The sequence below is a fragment of the Microcaecilia unicolor genome, chromosome 2 (genome assembly GCF_901765095.1).
Source record: "Microcaecilia unicolor chromosome 2, aMicUni1.1, whole genome shotgun sequence".
In the NCBI taxonomy this organism is placed as follows: domain Eukaryota; kingdom Metazoa; phylum Chordata; class Amphibia; order Gymnophiona; family Siphonopidae; genus Microcaecilia; species Microcaecilia unicolor.
This window is the reverse complement of record NC_044032.1, coordinates 400,750,955-400,771,713: the sequence shown is the minus strand read 5'-3', so window position 1 is coordinate 400,771,713 and position 20,759 is coordinate 400,750,955. Positions and strand designations below refer to the sequence as shown.

Below are 20,759 nucleotides of genomic sequence, written 5' to 3'. Positions count from 1 at the left end.
ATTTACCTATGCACCAGGGGCGTATCTGACTTTCCCTGGTAGGGGGGGCAGAGCCTGAAGTGCGGGGGCCATTTTTCGCCCCCCCATAGGCTTACATTGGCGGCACGGGGGGGTTGGCGACGGTAGCGGGGGCCAGGACCAAATGTACGGGGGCCAGGCACCCGTTGGCCCCATTACAGATATGCCCCTGCTATGCACGTTCTATAAAGTACGCCTTAATTTAGGTGTACTTTATAGAATAAGCCTAAATTTCCATGCAGTTTATAGATTACACTGAGCACCAGTCGGCACAACTAAATTTAGTCACAAGTAGTTATGCTAAGTAAAACCTGGTGTAAATGCCGATGCCTGGCACTGACTGGGGGAATTCTATAACCATGCACATAGATTTTAGAAATGCTCACAACCTGCCCATTTCACACCCATGACCATACTCCCTTTTCAACTATGCAGCTTAAAATTTACGTGTAGCACATTATAGAATATGCTTAGAGAGTTCTGTGCATAAATTCTAACTAATGCCAATTAGTGTCAATAATTGCAATTATCAGCACTGATTGGTTTGTTAATTAGGTTATGTGAATTTTTATGGAATACGCATTGATTTCTGTGCAGAAATCTCAGTACGATATACAGTGGGGGAAATAAGTATTTGATCCCTTGCTGATTTTGTAAGTTTGCCCACTGACAAAGACATGAGCAGCCCATAATTGAAGGGTAGGTTATTGGTAACAGTGAGAGATAGCACATCACAAATTAAATCCGGAAAATCACATTGTGGAAAGTATATGAATTTATTTGCATTCTGCAGAGGGAAATAAGTATTTGATCCCCCACCAACCAGTAAGAGATCTGGCCCCTACAGACCAGGTAGATGCTCCAAATCAACTCATTACCTGCATGACAGACAGCTGTCGGCAATGGTCACCTGTATAAAAGACACCTGTCCACAGACTCAGTGAATCAGTCAGACTCTAACCTCTACAAAATGGCCAAGAGCAAGGAGCTGTCTAAGGATGTCAGGGACAAGATCATACACCTACACAAGGCTGGAATGGGCTACAAAACCATCAGTAAGACGCTGGGCGAGAAGGAGACAACTGTTGGTGCCATAGTAAGAAAATGGAAGAAGTACAAAATGACTGTCAATCGACAAAGATCTGGGGCTCCACGCAAAATCTCACCTCGTGGGGTATCCTTGATCATGAGGAAGGTTAGAAATCAGCCTACAACTACAAGGGGGGAACTTGTCAATGATCTCAAGGCAGCTGGGACCACTGTCACCACGAAAACCATTGGTAACACATTACGACATAACGGATTGCAATCCTGCAGTGCCCGCAAGGTCCCCCTGCTCCGGAAGGCACATGTGACGGCCCGTCTGAAGTTTGCCAGTGAACACCTGGATGATGCCGAGAGTGATTGGGAGAAGGTGCTGTGGTCAGATGAGACAAAAATTGAGCTCTTTGGCATGAACTCAACTCGCCGTGTTTGGAGGAAGAGAAATGCTGCCTATGACCCAAAGAACACCGTCCCCACTGTCAAGCATGGAGGTGGAAATGTTATGTTTTGGGGGTGTTTCTCTGCTAAGGGCACAGGACTACTTCACCGCATCAATGGGAGAATGGATGGGGCCATGTACCGTACAATTCTGAGTGACAACCTCCTTCCCTCCGCCAGGGCCTTAAAAATGGGTCGTGGCTGGGTCTTCCAGCACGACAATGACCCAAAACATACAGCCAAGGCAACAAAGGAGTGGCTCAGGAAGAAGCACATTAGGGTCATGGAGTGGCCTAGCCAGTCACCAGACCTTAATCCCATTGAAAACTTATGGAGGGAGCTGAAGCTGCGAGTTGCCAAGCGACAGCCCAGAACTCTTAATGATTTAGAGATGATCTGCAAAGAGGAGTGGACCAAAATTCCTCCTGACATGTGTGCAAACCTCATCATCAACTACAGAAGACGTCTGACCGCTGTGCTTGCCAACAAGGGTTTTGCCACCAAGTATTAGGTCTTGTTTGCCAGAGGGATCAAATACTTATTTCCCTCTGCAGAATGCAAATAAATTCATATACTTTCCACAATGTGATTTTCCGGATTTAATTTGTGATGTGCTATCTCTCACTGTTACCAATAACCTACCCTTCAATTATGGGCTGCTCATGTCTTTGTCAGTGGGCAAACTTACAAAATCAGCAAGGGATCAAATACTTATTTCCCCCACTGTATAGAATTCAGGGGTTTGTGGTTTGGACTGACTGGGATCCCCGTATGATGTTTAGACCTCCTTTCCTATACCCTTACTCAGTGCTTTTTTTGTAGGAAAAAAGGTACCGGTACTTATTATGGGCAGGGTCACCACCTATGGCTCTGCCGCTATGATAGCCACACCCACATTAGCCACACCCCTTATACCAGCCATAGCGCATATAAACAGGCATCATTGAAAATATTATACCAGTATAGGAGAAAAAAATAACCTGTGATTTTTTTTTCATTACAAATAATTTATGTAAGCCATTACAGTTCCAGTATACCTAGTGCAAAATAAGATAGCAGATGCAAATTCTCAAATTGGACATATTCCAAGCACTAAAATGAAAGTAAAATGATTTTTTCTACCTTTGTTGTCTGCTGACTTTGTTTTTCTGATCATGTTGGTCCCAGTCTCTGATTCTGCTGCTGTCTGTTTTTATAACTCTGTTTCCAGGGCTTCCTTTCTATTTATTTCTTTACTTTCCTTCTTTCTTCTTCATTTCTTGCCCTACATCCATAAGTAAAATCTGGGTCCTCTGTGGAGGAGGTGTAACATGAATCCAACTTCTGCCTATTTTCTCCATCCATGTGCAGTTTTTCTCCTCTCTTCCCTTTCCCTCATCTCCATCCATGTACATCCTCTTTTCTGTTTGCTCCCTCCATCCATATCCAGCATTTCTCCTCTCTCCTCCCCGCCATCTATGACCAGCATTTTTCCTATCTCTTCCTCCCCTGTATCCATATCCAGCAATAATTCTCTCTCCTCCATCCAAGTCCAGCATTTCTCCTCTCTCCCCTATCCACCCCTCCATCCATCCATTTCCAGCATTTCTCCTCTCTTCTCTGCACTCCCCTCCCATCCATGTCCAGCAATTCTCCTCTCTCCCCTATCCACCCCTCCATCCATCCATTTCCAGTATTTCTCCTCTCTTCTCTGCACTCCCCTCCATCCATGTCCAGCAATTCTCCTTCCTCTCTCCTGCTCTCATCTCCATCCATTTCCAGTATTTCTCTTCTCTTCCCTGCCCTCCCTTCCCATCCATGTCCAGCAATTCTCTCTTCCCTGCCCTGCCCTCCCCTCCCATCCATGTCCAGCTATTCTCCTCTGCCCCCTGTCCTCCCCTGTCATCCATGTCCAGCAATTTTCCTCTCTCAACTGCCCTCCCCCCTCAACCATGTCCAACGATTCTCCTTCTTCTGTCCTCCCCTGCCATCCATGTCCAGCGATTCTTTTCTCTCCCCTGTCCTTCCCTGCTATCCGCGGGGAAGAGGGGAGTAAGAGGAAGGGTGCAGCAACTCGCCGGGGTATAAAAAAGGTGCTGGTATGCTGAACCATTGTGTACCGGCACAAAAAAGCCCTGCCCTTACTACTACTACATCTGACCTTTTCCCTCTCTCCCTCTTACTTTTCTTCTGTGAATAGTTCACTGTCCTATCAGAAATCGTAGTTCCTTTTCTTTTTTGTTCCCTGTTTTAGTCTGTTCACCGCTCTGTTCTGCTCGCCAGTTAGAATTGTTTAGCAAATACAATTAAACTATAAATGTTTAGAATGGAATTAGAAAAGGTACAGAGAAGGGCAGCGAAAATGATACAGGGGGTGGGACGACTTCCCTATGAGGAAAGGCTAAAGCGGTTAGGGCTCTTCAGCTTGGGAAAAAGATGGCTGAGGGGAAATATGATAAAGGTCCATAAAATAATGAGTGGAGTGGAATAGGTAGACGTGAATCACTTGTTTATTCTTTCCAAAAATACTAGGACTAGGGGGCAGGCAATGAAGCTACAAAGTATTAAATTTAAAATGAATCGGAGAAAATATTTCTTCACTTAATGTATAATTAAGCTCTGGAATTTGTTGCCAGAGAATGTGATAAAAGCAGTTAGCAGGGTTTAAAAAAGGTTTGGATAGTTTCCTAAAAGAAAAGTCCATAAGCCGTTATTAAAATGGACTTGGGAAAATCCAGTGCTTATTTCTGGGATAAGCAGTATAAAATGTATTGTTCTGTTTTGGGATCTTGCCAGGTACTTGTGACCTGGATTGGCCAATGTTGGAAGCAGGATACTGGGCTTGATGGACCTTCGTTCTGTCCCAGTATGGCAACACTTATATACTTTTGTAAACTATAACAGTGCCACTGAATATTGGCTCTTACTGCTGCAGCACTCTCCACTCCATCAATCGCCGCTAACTGGGTAAATCCCAGCTCTCCCCTCTGATCATCTTGGCACTAACCAGATATTCTATGACACTGACCGGTTAAGTGCTGCTGAATACTAGCTATAGAGCTGGCCAGCGAGATTCAGCCCAGTAGGAGCCTTCCTATCCATTTAAAGCCCACTGAATAGCTATCCCTAAGAGTTTAACAGCTCTTCAGCTGATATTCAAAGCAAGTTATCCATCCTGGAATGGCTGCCGACCAGTTAACTCGCTTCTGTGCTGCTATCTGCTCATTTTCAGTGACACTTAACCAGCTAGTGGCACTGAAAAGGACCGGTTAGCACTGAAATGTAAGCTGGCTATATCGGGGGCATTCTGGGGGCGTTTCAGTGGCGGAGTCCAGTTAGTTCCCAATATTCAGAGCTAACCAGCCATGTTTAGCACATAAATATCAGTCCTATCTTTATGTACTAGCCCATGGCTAGTTAAGTCTAAATATTGGCTTAACTGGGCCCGTGCTAGCCAGGTTTAAAAACAAAAACAGAAATTCAATTCCGAAGCCTGGCATGGAATTTCTGGTTTTAGCGGCAGTCAAAAAAAGCACTGTCCACCATTGGCTGAATATCAACCAGTCGGTTTATAGTTTCATTTTATTTTGAATTGAGCGAGCAAAACATTGTTTAATGTTCCATCTCACCAGGATTACAGATGTGTGTGTTACTGTTATTTGTCATGCACGTTTGCATCTAATTCATTATTTGAAGCTATCTTTCAGTTTAACCTTATTATCCAGACTGAAGACTTTACTATCTATGGTGCATACAGCCATGTTTTTTTTTTTTACTATGCTATTAATGGTCTTGTTATCTCAGCTTTTTATTACTGTAAGGAAGAATTAACTTACCATTAATACTTAATTGTCTATGGAATGCAGTAAATGAAGGTGATGTTAATGGAAGTTTTATGATGTAGACCGCTGCTCACTACTAACAACTTATGTTCATATAACATTCATTGTACTGAAGAGTTTTGTATTGCACTTCAGCAATTTTCAGTAGAGAAGAGAAACACAGAGAATGCACACACTGCGAAGTAGATTCCACAAAGGTAAACAGTTAATTCTTTATGTTTTTCAGAGTATACCATGAATGGTAAACTGGATTTCAATTCTTCAAGACCAGAAACTCCTCGATTGGTTTTTAATGGGACATATCGGGATCTACCTGCTTGGAGCAACGTTTCCTATGTGGATTTCTATCTTCACCAGGTTTCAGTGGCAGCAGTCTTCATAGTCTCCTATCTCTTCATTTTCCTTCTGTGTATGTTTGGTAATGGAGTGGTCTGCTTCATTGTTCTGAACAATAAGCATATGCGGACTGTTACCAACCTCTTCATCTTGAACCTTGCGGTTAGTGATCTTCTGGTTGGAATATTTTGTATGCCCACAACTCTGCTGGATAACATCATAGCAGGTACCTGGAATTAAACTGATATCTATTATTTTTTTTCTGACTCCCATCTCATGTCTGCCGGTTTCTTCATTCACAATAGTGTTTCATTTTGTTATTTTCATCAATTTTGAAAAGAATACTCATTGGTTATAGTATTTTATTTATTTATGACATTTATACCCCACATTTTCCTGTACAATTTCGAGTTCAATGTGGCTAACAAGCTAAAAAGAAGTCATTGCAAAATATAAAACAAAATACATAAACCCATACATATGAATATGAAAGAATCATTAATATATAAAGAATTCAATAATAAAGCATAATGGGGAGAATGGAAGATGGAGATTAGGCACCAGGATCAATCAATTGATCGAAATTGCCAGATACACATGTCATTATTTGCCAAATCATTAAACAGGATAGGCACTGGTCTAAACAGTGCCTGAAGTGAATAGGGAGATCTTTCTCTGATAATGTGACTATCTGGGGGGTGTTGAGCTTCCTGGGTCACAGCTCTGGTGATGACAGTTGAGTTGGAGCTTGCCTGTATGACTAGAGTGCAAACTGGCAAGTTGCACGAGTTGCCCCACTCTACCACACCACCTGGAACTCTGGGTGGCAGCCTGTCATGCCCATTCCTGATGTGCATTAGAAAAGAACAAATACACAGAATTTCAGTCAAATACAATAAAGAACATGTGGAAAGAGACATAGAGAAAACAGTAAGGGGACAATATTCAAAGTGATTTAACAGGGCAGGAGAGCTCCTGCCTGGTTAAACTGCACTCAGTGGGGTGGCCACCACTATTCAGAGGCACAATGCAAATTTGGGCTGCAGAGGGGCATTCTGGGATAGAGTCAGGGAGGAGCAGGAGGTATGCAGGTACTGGCAACATTCAGTGCTGGTGCCCACATGTCTAAGTGACCAGATAGGACCACACAAAAGCTTGTCCTAAATGCCATTGTTTAGCTATGCAGATGCTGGCACTGAATGTCGGCTAGTACCCACATAACATCCAGGTATCCCTCTCCTCAAGTCACTTCACTGGCTTCCTATCCGTTTCTGCATACAGTTCAAACTCCTCTTATTGACCTATAAGTGCATTCACTCTGCAGCTCCTCAGTACCTCTCCACTCCCATCTCTCCCTACATTCCTCCCCAGGAACTCCGTTCACTGGGTAAATCTCTCTTATCTGCACCCTTCTCCTCCACCGCTAACTCCAGACTCCGTTCCTTTTATCTTGCTGCACCATATGCCTGGAATAGACTTCCTGAACCGGTACGTCAAGCTCCATCTCTGGCCGTCTTCAAATCTAAGCTAAAAGCCCACCTTTTTGATGCTGCTTTTAACTCCTAACCCTTATTCACTTGTTCAGAACCCTTATTTTATTATCCTCAGCTTAATATTCCCTTATCTCTTGTTTGTCCTGTTTGTCTGTCCTAATTAGATTGTAAGCTCTGTCGAGCAGGGACTGTCTCTTCATGTTCAAGTGTACAGCGCTGTGTACGTCTAGTAGCGCTATAGAAATGATAAGTAGTAGTAATGGTCTGATTCCCCCTCTTGCCTCCCCTCCCTCCTAACAGGACCAGACCCCTGTCTGACCCCTTCCAAGAGAATGCATCCTTTTCCAATCTCCCAAAAGAGCAATTGCCCATCCAGACTCCATGACATATCTCCTTCCCCTTCATCCACTCTCCCCTTCATCCACTCACCTAAAGGGCCCCTGGGTCTACCTTAGGGGCCTTTTTACTAAGCGGTGGTAAGCTCACTGTGGGCTTACGTGCACCAATCTGGAGCTACTGCCGGCCCAATGTGGGCGCCAGTGGTAGTTCTTCCCTCAGAGTGTAATATTTCTGGTGCTAGTGGAAATATTCAACAAATATTTTCGCAGGGGGTTACCCAGTGGTAATCGGGCAGCACCACATGCTACCTGGTTACTGCTGGGTTAGTGCGGGAGCCCTTACTGCCACCTTAATGGGTGGCAGTAAGTGCTCCCTCCGACATGGCCACACGGAAAGATCAATCTTACCGCATGGCCATGTCTTTTTTCAGCCTTTTTACCCTCAGCGCACAGCAAAAATGGCCCCCACCGCTAATTCAGGGCCCTTTTTACCACAGCTGAGTAAAAAGGGCCCCAAAGTATCCCTGGCAGTCTAGGGAGTAGGCAGGACAGGAACAAACCCCAGTTGCTGCTGTCCATAATGGCTCCGGACTTTCATTAGCATGTAAAAAAAAAGTGTGTATAAAATAAATTTAATGCATGCTAACCTATAAATTAATGCACATACTGTTAATTTCTGCACATTGAAATGTTCTAATGTGGGTTAAAATGTTTTTATTAATATGAATGTATGAAATGAACTGAAAACAATCAATAAAAATCTGAGGAAAAAGCCACATTTTCGGAAAACAACTAACCACTTTTCCCTTGTAGCTCCCTAATTAATAAATATGAAACAAACAGATGAAACCTAAGGAGGAATAATTCCATAGTAATTCCTAGTAGGGGCATCTAGCAAGGATAGTACTTAATACATTACTTAGGATTGTGCATTCATCATAGCTTATTCTTTTTTTTTTTTTTTTTGTATGTACACATCTAGATTAAAAGATGTACAATCAATTTGCACAGAAGACATGCAGTTAAGACAACTATGTGCAAAACATGAAATAAACACATAAATATTGCAAACACTTCATTTAAAATGAAGACTAACCAAACTGTATTACTCCTGCTTGATTAAAATAAAAATGATAGATGAATAAAGAGACTTGCAAGTATTCTGAAAAAGGTATGGAACAGAAACCTGGCCAAATGAATTTAAGAGACGAGATTATATCCTGACAATCTTGGTACAGGGTATACTCAAAAGAAACTAGATAAAATGAACAGGAGTGGAGGAAAAGCCTAGCGGTTAGTGCAGTGCCCTGAGAACCTGATGAACTGGGTTCAGTTCCTACTCCAGCTCCTTGTGACTGGGTAAGTCACTCCTCCATTACCCCAAGTACAAAATAAGTGCCTGTATGTAACATGTAAACCATTTTGATTGTAACCCACAGAAAGGCAGTAAATCAAGTCACGTCCCCTTTTCCTTAAAGGGAAAAAAACAAAAACAAACGTATGTGGGAAAACAATGCCCAGTCCCATTTTTGAAAGGACTTAGAAATAGGAATTGAGATGTCCAAGTCAGGACTTCTCAAGTTTCACTAGTATTTTAGAATAGAATCTGCTGACATAGAGACTAAAACAGCCATTCCCTCTCCTTCCCCATATTTAACACTATTTAACTGGCCAGAACAGCTGCTGACCGGTTAAATAGCACTTAACCGGCTACTATCCCCCACTGAATATCCTTGGTTAGTGGCTAGCAGATAGCCGGTTATATCACCTGATATAACTGGATATCCACCGATTTTTTTTTAAAGCTGGTTCAGCAGCCATATCTGGGCTCAGGGGTCTGAATTGGCCCCAGTAGAACTAGATGTTTATATGCTGAGTGCATATGACACAGAGAATGATCTTAGAAAAAAAATGTAGAAAATTTCAAAGCATTGAAAGTCGGCACACAACCCTGTTACAGAATTGTGTTTATCTTTGCCATTTTAGAAATCTAAACAAGTATTTCCCCATCACAGTCACCAGTATCTCTTCCCAGTTTGGTTTTACTTTTTTTTTTTTTTGGGGGGGGGGGGGGATAAAACCACAGGGTGATTAATGGGTCATCCTCCTCCAATCCCCCTTGTGGAGTGCTTTTTAATAGGAGAAATTTTGCCAAAACCTAAACGTGCTTGGTAGCAGATGTCAATCTTGACATTGATCTGTTAGGACATCAGTGTTTATTCTTATTCTGAAATAGGGAACCCAGAAATAGTGGAGCAAACATAATAATATCAAAGCTCAAAACCCGCTATAAACCAGTAGTACTATTAGATGACTGCATGAGTAAAAATCAAACACAGCATCCATCCTGATGAAGCAGAAATTTCTGAAACGGTATTCTGTCAAACCTGTTCATTGGGACATCGGATTATTTAATGATAAGTGTGAATACATATTTGGAGGGTTTTTACCCCATTTTGGATGGATGCTGTGTTTGATTTTGTCCTCGTGAACTTTATTTGGTTACCAGTGTATTATTTGGTGATTGCACCTTTTGTATTTCTCATAGTTACATAGTAGGTGACGGCAGAAAAAGACCTGTACGGTCCATCCAGTCTGCCCAACAAGATATATGTGCTACTTTATATGTATACCTGACCTTGATTTGTATCTGCCAATTTCAGGGCACAGACCGTAGAAATCTGCCCAGCGCTAGCCCCGCCTCCCAACCACCGGTGCTGCCACCCAATCTCTGCTAAGCTTCTGAGGATCCATTTCTTCTGAACAGGATTCTTTTATGTTTATCCCACACATTTTTGCATTTCCTGCCCTATACTGGTTCCTCTGGGTCAGACAGGAAACAAGAACTAATATTACCATAAATATGAAGCAAAACTAGGCACGGGCCGAGTATAGCAGACTTTCAAAAAGCAGAATAACTCTTCCTTGAAGATAGCTGCCTTCCAACCTAATATCACAGGTATAAGGCTGACTTGTGCATGGTAGCTAAAATTTAATGACACTGGAAAGAAAACTGTCATTGTGCTGTTTTTTCCCTATTCTTTTAAACCAGACTCAAATTTAGATGAGTTTTTTTATCAGCTTTTTTGTTTACTTGACAGAGGGGCATAATCGAACGGCGCCGGCGAAATTGATGGCCGGCCATCTTCGGGGCTGGCTCTGTGAGGGGGCGGAGCCAAGCATATTTTCGAAATATGCTTGGCACCGGCCAAATCGCTCGCTGGGTTTAGAGCAGGATCGCCGGGTTTACTCTCATGTTGTGATATTTCATTATTTGGGTATTTCACACATAAGATTGAATCCTATAATGGTGTGTAATGTATGAGGAGTAGCCGTTAGCCTTTTTAGGTTTTCCTGTTATTTGGCTTTCCTCCTGAGTCTGACTTGTTCTAGTATTTCAGTCACAATAATTATCACTCTGAGGATTCTTCCATTATCACAAAAATTATTACTACATATAATATTATTGCTACTGGTTTATATTGGGTTTTGAGTTTTGATATTTAAAAAATGGAAACATAGATTTTAATGTAAGATAAATGTTTATGTTCCAGTTTTTGCACATCTCAACTGTGAATAGCCCTTCTAAAATGACCGCCATAGTTCAATAGATATTGAGTGGCATGTTAGAAAGGAGGTCCAAACTGGAAAGTAGACAACCAAGTCAGGACTTCTGAAGTTCTGCTAGTATCTTAGAACAGGATTTGCCAGCATAGAGCCTGTTCTTAAAATAATGGTGGACTGGACATTCATGTGCCAGGGACATGCAGCATAAACATCCATTTTAGAAAAATAAATGTCTAAAATATGAACGAGGCAACACAGGAACATACATGTCTCTGTGGTAGCATATGAACATGTATGTTATAAAATGGCAATATAGACGTTTACGTGCTAGAACATAAATGGTTATGGTCGGCCATTTTAGAAACAATGGGGCCAATATTGAGATTGCAGGAGGGAACACGGCTAACTCCTGTGGTTGGCGGTGAGGCAGGATAATCAGTGCTGGGCTGTTTCCGGTGACAGACATTGAATATCCAGGTTTAACTTTAACCTGCCAAGCCAATATTCAGCACTAGCCAGTTAAGTTTAAACCGGTCAAAGATAGGCGTGCTATTTTGGCAGCCTAATTTGGCCACCAAACTTAGCTAGCAATGTGCTGAATATCAGTGGATAGCCAGTTATATCGCATGATATAATCAGCTATCTGTTAGCTGCTAACTGTGAATATTCAGTGGGGGATAACCAGTTACCCCCCACTGAATATTGCCAGATAGCTGGATAAGTACCATTTAACTGGCCAGAAGCCATTCCTGGCCAGTTTAATGATTTTGAATATCGGGGGGATGTCTATTTGTCCCTAAGCTGTCACGGAGCCCAGTATCCCTTGCTGGTTTTGCTTTCAGGGGCACATTAACCACTGAGGGATGAAGGAGGTGATCTCCCCTAATCCCTCCAGTGCAGTGCTGCTCAATAAGGAGCAGTTTTCTGAAACCTGGACATCCAGGGTAGCAAGTCTTACTCCCAACATCCATCTTTTTGGACATAGACAGTCATTCCCTATTTTTGGGCCTAACCAAGTTTCATCCAAAACACAACCAGACCAGGTCCCCTTGCCATTTGGATGTTCTTCAGGTTTAGATGTCCATGTAAAAAACAAACATAGACATCTATGCATAGTAGATGTCTAAGGGCTTGTTTAAGGACATCCAAAGCAAATGGTGCTTTGTAAGATACTGTAAATACCTTAGGAAATCAGAGTTTTTTTCAACATAATGTGTGGATGGAAGGGATCCCACAGAGATAAAAGTCTTTTCAAATGACTGAAGAACTGGTTATATTATCTAATTGAATGGGCATTGCCACATGGGAACCGCTAGCACGGCTTGATAACAGAGATCCTAAGTAACATCAAATATTTAAACAAGCTGTGGTTAATGAGCAAAAAAACCCAACAGAAATAAAACATCATCTGCATGATAAATACTGAATCATGACTTTCAGGTAAACTTAAATCCCTTCTGGTTATGCTTACTGCTAAAAGGACAATTTTCAGGCTGTCCACTTTGGGACAAAGTTTCTGGATGCTTTCTATTCATCAACTTTGTATCTGTGTTTTTGGGGGGGTGGGGGTTGGGGGGTGGAAGAGAGATTGTACAGGTAGATTTTTCTCACAAAATAGCATATGTAGGCTCTAAATACATACATACATAGATTAGCTGCATAAAAGAAAGCAATTTTCAGACAGCCAGTTTGCACAGGTAAATCAATATCTACTCACATAAATGTTTTCTGAAAATTGCCCTTTTGGGTTACAGGATTTCATTGTATGCAATAAGACCCTCTGCTAAAATAACCTGACTCGTGGTAAATAACCCAACTTAACAGTAGGCCAGGTTGATAACTTCCCCCTAAACTACAATGTGGCAGTATTTAAGGCATTTTTCAATTATTTTTCTTCAGGGTTCTGTGCTAATGTTTGCATTAACGTGTGTTACCTGAAAAAAGTAAATGCAGGAACACATACTGCCTCCTATCACAGGATGTTAACTGCTTCCACATTAACTTCGCATTAGCCAGTTAGCACATGCTAATGTGAGCTCATTAGCTGGATAATACTTACATGCACGCCCCTCCCCCCAAAATGACCAAAACAATAAATTGTGCATGATTAGCATGTGCTGACAAGCAAATTACTGCAAAATGCTTTAACACATTCTGCGGTAAGCCTTCTTTTCCACATTAACCTCCGAATTCTATTTTTAGCAAGAGTTGCTAAAAATTGCACAAGCAAATTTGGGCACACACCTAATTTGAGTGCGTAACTTAATTGAATAATGAGCTAATTAGCGCTGATAATTGAGATTTCAACAAGCAATTATTGGTGCTAATTGGATTTAATTAAAATGTAAGCACCTAAATTTTACTTGCAGGTCCAAAAAAAGGGGCATGGTCATGGGCGGATCAGGGGCGTTCCTTTAATTTATGCGCATTGTTATAGAATAAAGGGGATCCGCACCTAATTTAGGCAAGGGGATGTACGCCAAAGTTTCATTGGTGTAAATGGTTGTGCCTAAATGTAGTCATGGTTCCCAGTGCTAAGAGCTATTCTATAAATAGCACCTAACTTTAAGCACCGTTTATAGACTAGCGCTAAGCGGTATTTTTTTCAGTGACAATTTTTTAGGCGCCATTTATAGAATTTACTCCTAAGTGTATGTTAGTGCTTAATACAGTTTAGTAAAAGGGCCTGAGTGTAAAGTTCTGAGTATATGTGGTCCTTCCAGCATATCGCAGCCTCCTTATCTCCTCAGTTTTGTTTTGTTTTCTAGTCTGCCAAAGGGACTTGTGACAGAGCTCTCCCATCAAAGTTTCTTTTTTATTAATGCCAATTTACTTTTCAATGTACAGTTGAAGTTCTTTGGTGTTATATGCCTTTTGAGTATGGTGACTGAGCTTTTTGTTGTTGGAATGTTGCCTTTTTTATGCCTGTTATGTTTGGGAAGCTTCTGTCCTAAAGATCTACACCTGTTTTGTCTTGACTATAGAGATACTAGTCATAATCTCAAAGAAATAAGACAAAACATTTTTCATTATCGGAATTGGCTTTGAGATACTGGAAGCTCATAAGCCCAAAGTAGTAATAGCTCCGTTAGAGAAAAACCACAAACGGTAACTTTAGGATTGCTATGGGATGCGATAGTGGCAACGCACAACTCAATTGCTACCTTAACTGTGGAGGCTTTGTCTAATCAAGATATTTCTAAAATTACTACAGAGAACTTGAAGTGTTCAAATGAGATTGGATAAACTCGAGGGCAGTGGCGTAGCCAGACTGCCAATTTTGGGTGGGCCTGAACCCAAAGTGGGTGGGCACAAAATTTTCTCTCTACCCCCCCCCCCCCCCCCCCAGCAAAATGTAGTCACACTCAGATGCATTTGTCACACAGGGTAAAGTGCTGCTTTTCAGTGCATCAGATTTCAGACAATTTATTTAATAGCCTAATCCTTTTCAGTGAGCTTTCAGAGGCCAAAACCTCCTGCCTCAGGTCAGTATAATGCTGTTACGGTATCCTCTCCTGACCTAAGGAAGGAAGTATTGGTCTCTGAAACTTTATTAACACCATATTACTTTATCCTAAATTAAAAATAAAATTATTCTCTGTACCTTTGTTGTCTAGCCATTTACTTTTTCTAATTGTGTTGGTCCCAGTCAAGATTCTGCATTCCTTTGTCTTCTCTTAACTCTCTTGCCAGGGTTTCCTGTTCATTTGTAATTTTTCTCTCCTTTTTCTTTGTTTTCTTCAATTTATTTTTCTGTCTCACTCTCTGTCCAGATTTAATGAATTCTTACTATCCATTCTTTAATTTCCCTCTTTTTACTTCATCTACCTATCCCTTTTCATCTTTTCCTCACTTTTCTTCTCCCCATGCCCCTTCCTCTTATTCTCCAGTCTTTCATTAACTCTATCCTCTCCCCCTTTCTCTCCCTATCCTTTCAGTGTCTCTCCCTCTCTCTGAATCCAGCGTCTCCTCTTTCTCTCCTACCCTTCCATCCAGTGTCACCTTCCCTCTTTCTCTCCTACCCTTCCATCCAGTGTCATCCCTCTTTCTCTCTCCATCCTTCCACCTATTACTAATCCATCCATCCATCCATCGTCTCCCTCTATCTCCCCTTCCTTCTAGACAGTTATCTCTCTACCCTTTTCCATTCAGCATGTCCTCTCTCTCCCCCCCATCCTACCAGTGGCTTTCCTCTTTCTCTTCCTACCCTTCCATCCAGCGTCTTCCCTCTTTCTGCTCCCTTCTTCCAGCATTTTCCCTCTTTCTCCCTCCTTTCATCCAGCATTTCTCCATTTGACCAGCTAAGGTCTCCCCCAGTTTCTCTCCAGCAGCTTCTCTCTCTTTCTCCTGCCATTTTCCATGTCCCCTCCTTCTCTTCCCCATCTTTCTACTCATCTCTCTCTCTGTGTACCCCTCTTCCATCTAGCATATTCCCTCTTTCTGCCCCTCCTTCTAGCATTTTTCCTCTTTCACCCTCCTTTCATCCAGCATTTCTCCTCTTTGTCTCTCCATCTGACCAGTCAGGGTATCCCCCTTGTTCCCCTTCCTTCTCCCCAGCAGCCTGTCTCTCCCCTGCTCTTTTCCATGTCCCCTCTTTCTCTCCCCATCTCTCTCTGGCTCTCCCCTGCTCTTTTCCATGTCCCCTTTTTCTCTGGCTCTCCCCTGCTCTTTTCCATGTCCCTTCTCTCCCCATCTCCCACATGGCTCTGCCCTCTTTCTCTCCCCTGCTCTTTTCCATGTTCTCTCCCCATTTCTCTCTCTGGCTCTCCCCTGCTGTTTTCCATGTCCCCTCTCTCCCAATCTCTCACTATCTCTCTCTGTACTCTCCAGCGTCCTCTTCTTTTTTCTCTCCCCTCTGCTCTCTCAGACACCCTTCCCCTACCAGCCACGTTTCCTCTCTCACTCTGGCCCTCTCAAGCAGGAGCAGCAGCAGTGTCGTCGTCAACACAAGAAGAAAAACAAGCGCGGGGCCGCCCGCAGCAGCCTTCACTCATGCGCTTTCGGCTCTCCCATCCTCTGCCCCCGCTGACGTCAATTTCCCGTTCCGGGAGCAGAGGACAGGCAGAGCCGACAGCGCATGACTGAAGGCTGCTGTGGGCGGCCCCGCGCTTGTTTTTTTTCTTATGCCGGCTGAATTGAAGTGGTGGCTCGGCGAAGCGCCTGTTTTTGTTCCTGCTGCTGCTCAGGAAAGAAGCGGCGGCAGCAGTTGCAGCAGTGGAGTTCAGCGGGAGACCGGGAGATGACCTGCCAAAGCGGGATGCGGGAGACTTGGCACGAAGGTGGAGAAGATGTCGGATCATGGATGGGCGGGCCTGGAGGGAAAGTGGGTGGGCCTGGGCCCACCCAGGCCCACCCGTGGCTACGTGCTCGAGGGTCAGACTCCTGACATACAGAAAGTTCAATCAGTTATTATAAAAGATATAACACTCTCTGACAGATTTTTGGAGACTTTGGAAAATCCCTTACTTAACTTGCGTTTTTTAAACTTTCCAAAACACCCTATAAAATCGCCTGGAGATGTTCTTAAAAAATATATGGAAGAAGTATTGCACATTCCTAAAGAAGTGTTACCTTCTTTTGCAAATGTTTACTTTATTTCTTCTAAAACTTTAATTCAGACAAAATTATTAAAGATGTTTAAATAAACTAAATAACAAGGTCAGATGCTGAGCCTGTAGAAAGCACTGTAAATCTGCTAGCCTGCTTCTGGGAACTGGGAGAGAGATTGGGTCCTAACTTATTTTTAATATCAAGCAAATGGGAGGGGTTGTTATAGTAGCTCTAGTGGCAGATGATTTTTTTGAGAATTGAATGGGTGAGGAGGGAAAGACTGGTTAAATACTGTTGGTTTTCAACAATGTCAATCTATGTTTATGTACTGAGGTTTAAGTGATCTGAATCTAGTTCACCACAGATTTAACTTCATTTTAAGATGAAAACCTAAACACCAACTGTAGGTTCAGGAGAAAATGCATTTACTTTAATAGTCAAAATCTGACTGGCTAAGTTAAGTACTCTGACCTTTTGAAAACTGAAAATTTGCTTTTACCCATACAAGGTAAAAAATCTGCATACAATTTAAATGTTTGGCATTCATAAAATTACTCCATTATGGTGTAACTCTGGACTTGTGTAATTGCCTAGGGTTGGTAGTTGGAAGGAAGACCAGATTCTGTTGGTGGCTATTCCTGTATGTGTGTCTGACTGTTTTTTGTAAATATCTTGATGGTTGATTTTTAATTTAAGTACTCCTTCTCTGATTTTAACTATTTTTTGTTTGAAAAAAGTAGCCAGTTGCTCTGCTATTGGTGGGGACTCTGTGGTTGTGGTTATTTCTTTTGTGGATAATAGGCTTTTTATCAGATTGAAAAGTTTACTGGTATTAAGGAAATTACCACCAATTATTTTGTTAGGGTATTGAGTTTTTGCAATTTTGATCTCATTTTTATATGTTTTGATGGCAGTTTTCCAAGTTAATTTGTTTTCGTTTGATTTGTCTTTAGCCCATTTTCTTTCCAGTTTTCTACATTTCCTTTTCAAAAGAAGGATAGATTGATTAAACCAAGGTGAAATTTTCTGGGTTGGTTTGGATGTAGATTTGAGGGGAGCTCATGTTATTTAAGACATTTTCGCATAGGTCATCTCATTTAATCATGAAGTTGTTATTGTCGGCTGGGGGAAGAGCAGGATTGTTCAAGATGTTAGACCATAAGGTTGTGGTATTTATTTTTCCTTTAGTTTTGTGAGGAGTCGTAGTACTTTTATTTTTCATTGATTTTGTATTTTCCTTCCAATAGAGGGAGCACTCGAGGCTACTAAGGGTGGCAGAGTTTGAACACAGGTCTTCTTATCTTTATTCATGCTGCTGGAGCAGATAGGATGATTAAGTCACTAATTAGATTCACCTACAGTTGGAAGATACTAGCTGTGAGCCTCAGGTACATATGAGTTCAGGTGCTGTTTCACTGGTTAGGATCCTATTAATAGTGTCTTGATCCTCAAAAATCCTGCAGAGGTGACAAATGATGTTGACCTTCAGCCTTGAGATGTTTCTGAGCCACGAAGTATGTGACCAGCAAGCCTTGATGAAATGCACAATGATGGCCCATTCTCTTCTTCTCCTTTGTGTAGATAGAAGGGATCCAGAGGGGACCCCCACCCTCTAACACTCAAACGGTCATAAATTCTATAGATTCTGGTTCCTGCAGACTTTCACCTCACTCCTTAAACTTTGGTTATACTCAGGACTTTTTTTGAGGGTGTACTTGGGGGTACTGAGAACCGGCACCTTTTCCATTGTCTGCTAAAATTGACCCATGGTCCCCAAATTATAATGGAAGAGCTCAGGCTCAATACACCAATTCCACCTGTGGCTGGTTGCAGGGGGGCTGGCTATTGTGGGGTGGGTCCCTCAAATGATCACCACACCCCTGAAGGGTGGCCTGGCATTTGCTAGAAAAACGCACTGGTTATACTAGTCTAGCAAGTAGGCTTCTATTGCTGGGACCTATAATGCTAAGGCATTGGATGGAAGGCCCTCCCCTAATAGCAAGGATCAGTGGCTGGGGAAGATCAGGAAAAGCTAAAGATATGGTTTCAATATTGAGTTTCCACTTTATAGTTCGGGGGAGAGGGAAAGGAGTTCTTGCTGTCACCATTTTCCTCAACTGATTATAATATGCACTTCTATATTTTTACAGTTGCTTTCAGCTTCTGTCTGTTTCTGGAAAAAGCTAGAAGAGGCACCTATCCAGTACCAGTCTCATTGTATACTACTGAGGTCAGAGCAGAAACATTAATCTATTGGTTTAAGGTACAGGCACTGGGAATTCAAGCAAGCATCCCTTACTGCTGAATTCTCAAGGACTCTATGACTGGATTTAAATATCTAGTATCACACCTGCATTTTATGGGAGCTGAAAACATCTACAAAAATAGATGGAAACCATAGATTTTTTTTTTAAACAACTATGTTCTCTTCATACCCTTCCATAATACTGCAATTTGTCTGATACCTTTACCATCAGTGTGTTTTTTGAAAATGAGTAAAAGTATATTAAATATGTTTTCTATTTTCAACTTAGGATGGCCATTTGGGAACACAGTATGCAAGATGAGTGGAATGGTCCAAGGGATATCAGTTTCTGCATCTGTTTTCACTCTGGTGGCTATTGCAGTTGATAGGTAAGATAATGTCACCACTTATAACTTATTTAAGATACACAGATGAAACACATTTAAGACCAGTTTTAAAGACACAGCCTAGAACAGCCAGCCTAACTTCAAGGTATGCACACACTTTCTTATCTTTGCATTTAATTTTCAAATGGAATTGCAAAGTCTGGGGATGCTGTTGGACAGTTCTTTATCAATGTGTGCTCAGATACAGCTGGTTGCACAGGCTGTTTCTTTTGATTCACATCTTACACAGAAAACACAAAGTTGTTTGGGATGGTCTGACTTTCCTACACTGGTTCAAGCTTTAATTTTATCAGGTCTGTACTATTGCAATACAATTTATTTAGGCTTGTGACGAGTATTGCTATTAATCCAGAATTAAGTGGCATGATTGGTTAGTGGGTGTTGTTGTTGTGATCATACCACCCTGCACTTGTGTAATCTGAACTGGCTACCAATTTACAGGTGAATGAAATTCCAAAAATTATTTTGTTGTTGATATTTTAGCTTATTCAAGGGCTGGTTCCACTATATCTACAAAGGTTGGTGGGGCCTTATATGGCATAGTGTGCTCTGCACTCTGAAGATAAAAGATCGATTTTTGGTTCTGTAATATTGAAAAGCAAGGTTGTTTTCTACTAGGTCAAAGGAAGAAAAGGGATCAGATTTGGAATTTAGCTCATGCTGTAAGCGCAACTGGAGTTATATTCAGGTACTGTAGGTATTTTCCTGTCTCTAGAGGCTTAGAATCTAAGTTTGTACCCAATGCAACAGAAAATTAAGGGGGGTCTTTTACAAAGGTGCACTAGCAGTTTTAGTGCGTGCTAATGATTAGCATGTGCTAAACGCTAGAGACATCCATGGAAATATATGGGCATCTCCAACGTTTAGCACATGCTTACTTTTAGCGTGCGCTAAAACGCTAGTGCTCCTTTGTAAAATGACCCCTAAGTGACTTGTCCTAGATCACAAGAAGCAGCAGTAGGCTTTTTCTGTGGTGGAACCCAGGGCCGGCTTAACTATTGGACCAGGTGAGATTCTGGTCCAGGGCGCTGATGATTAAGGGTGCCAAAACACCCAGCCTCTAACCTCATCTAGTCTACAGGTTAAGCCTGTTTTTTCCCCTTCCACCCTTCCCCAGTCCAGTCTCTCCCCTTATTTCTTCCCTCTCCTTGCAGGTATGGCACTACTCCCTTTCTTCTCACTCTCCCTCTGGTAGAAGCAGAAGCATGACAAGCTGCCTTTGGCCAGCCCCTGGGCCTTCCCGCTGACATGTCTTGCATCCTCTGATGCGATTTCCTGTGGACGGGACATGGCAGAAGGACGACCCAGGGGCTGAACGAAGGCAGCCTGCCATGCTGCTGCCTGCCACCAGCGACCAATGTAAACTTTACAGAACTGCAGGGGAGTGAGAGAGGTGAGGGAGCAGTGCCAGACTCGAGGGAAGCGAGACACACGAAGAGGAAAGAGAGATTGGACCGAGGTGGGGGGGGGGGGGGGAGAGATGCTGAACCCACATGGAGGGA

At 42.3% G+C, this 20,759-nt stretch overlaps 1 protein-coding gene across 1 annotated transcript in view; it reads left to right on the top strand.

The window, feature by feature from the left end:
• Nucleotides 1-5,612: 5,612 nt before the first annotated feature.
• NPFFR2 (neuropeptide FF receptor 2) overlaps nt 5,613-20,759 on the top strand; it is a gene marked incomplete at its 5' end in the record, with an annotated part of 35,177 nt that continues 20,030 nt past the window's right edge. Inside the window, 2 exons of the mRNA XM_030192142.1 lie at nt 5,613-5,883; nt 19,140-19,239. Of these exons, the coding sequence (XP_030048002.1) occupies nt 5,613-5,883; nt 19,140-19,239 (371 nt within the window). The remainder of the gene's footprint in view (nt 5,884-19,139; nt 19,240-20,759) is intronic.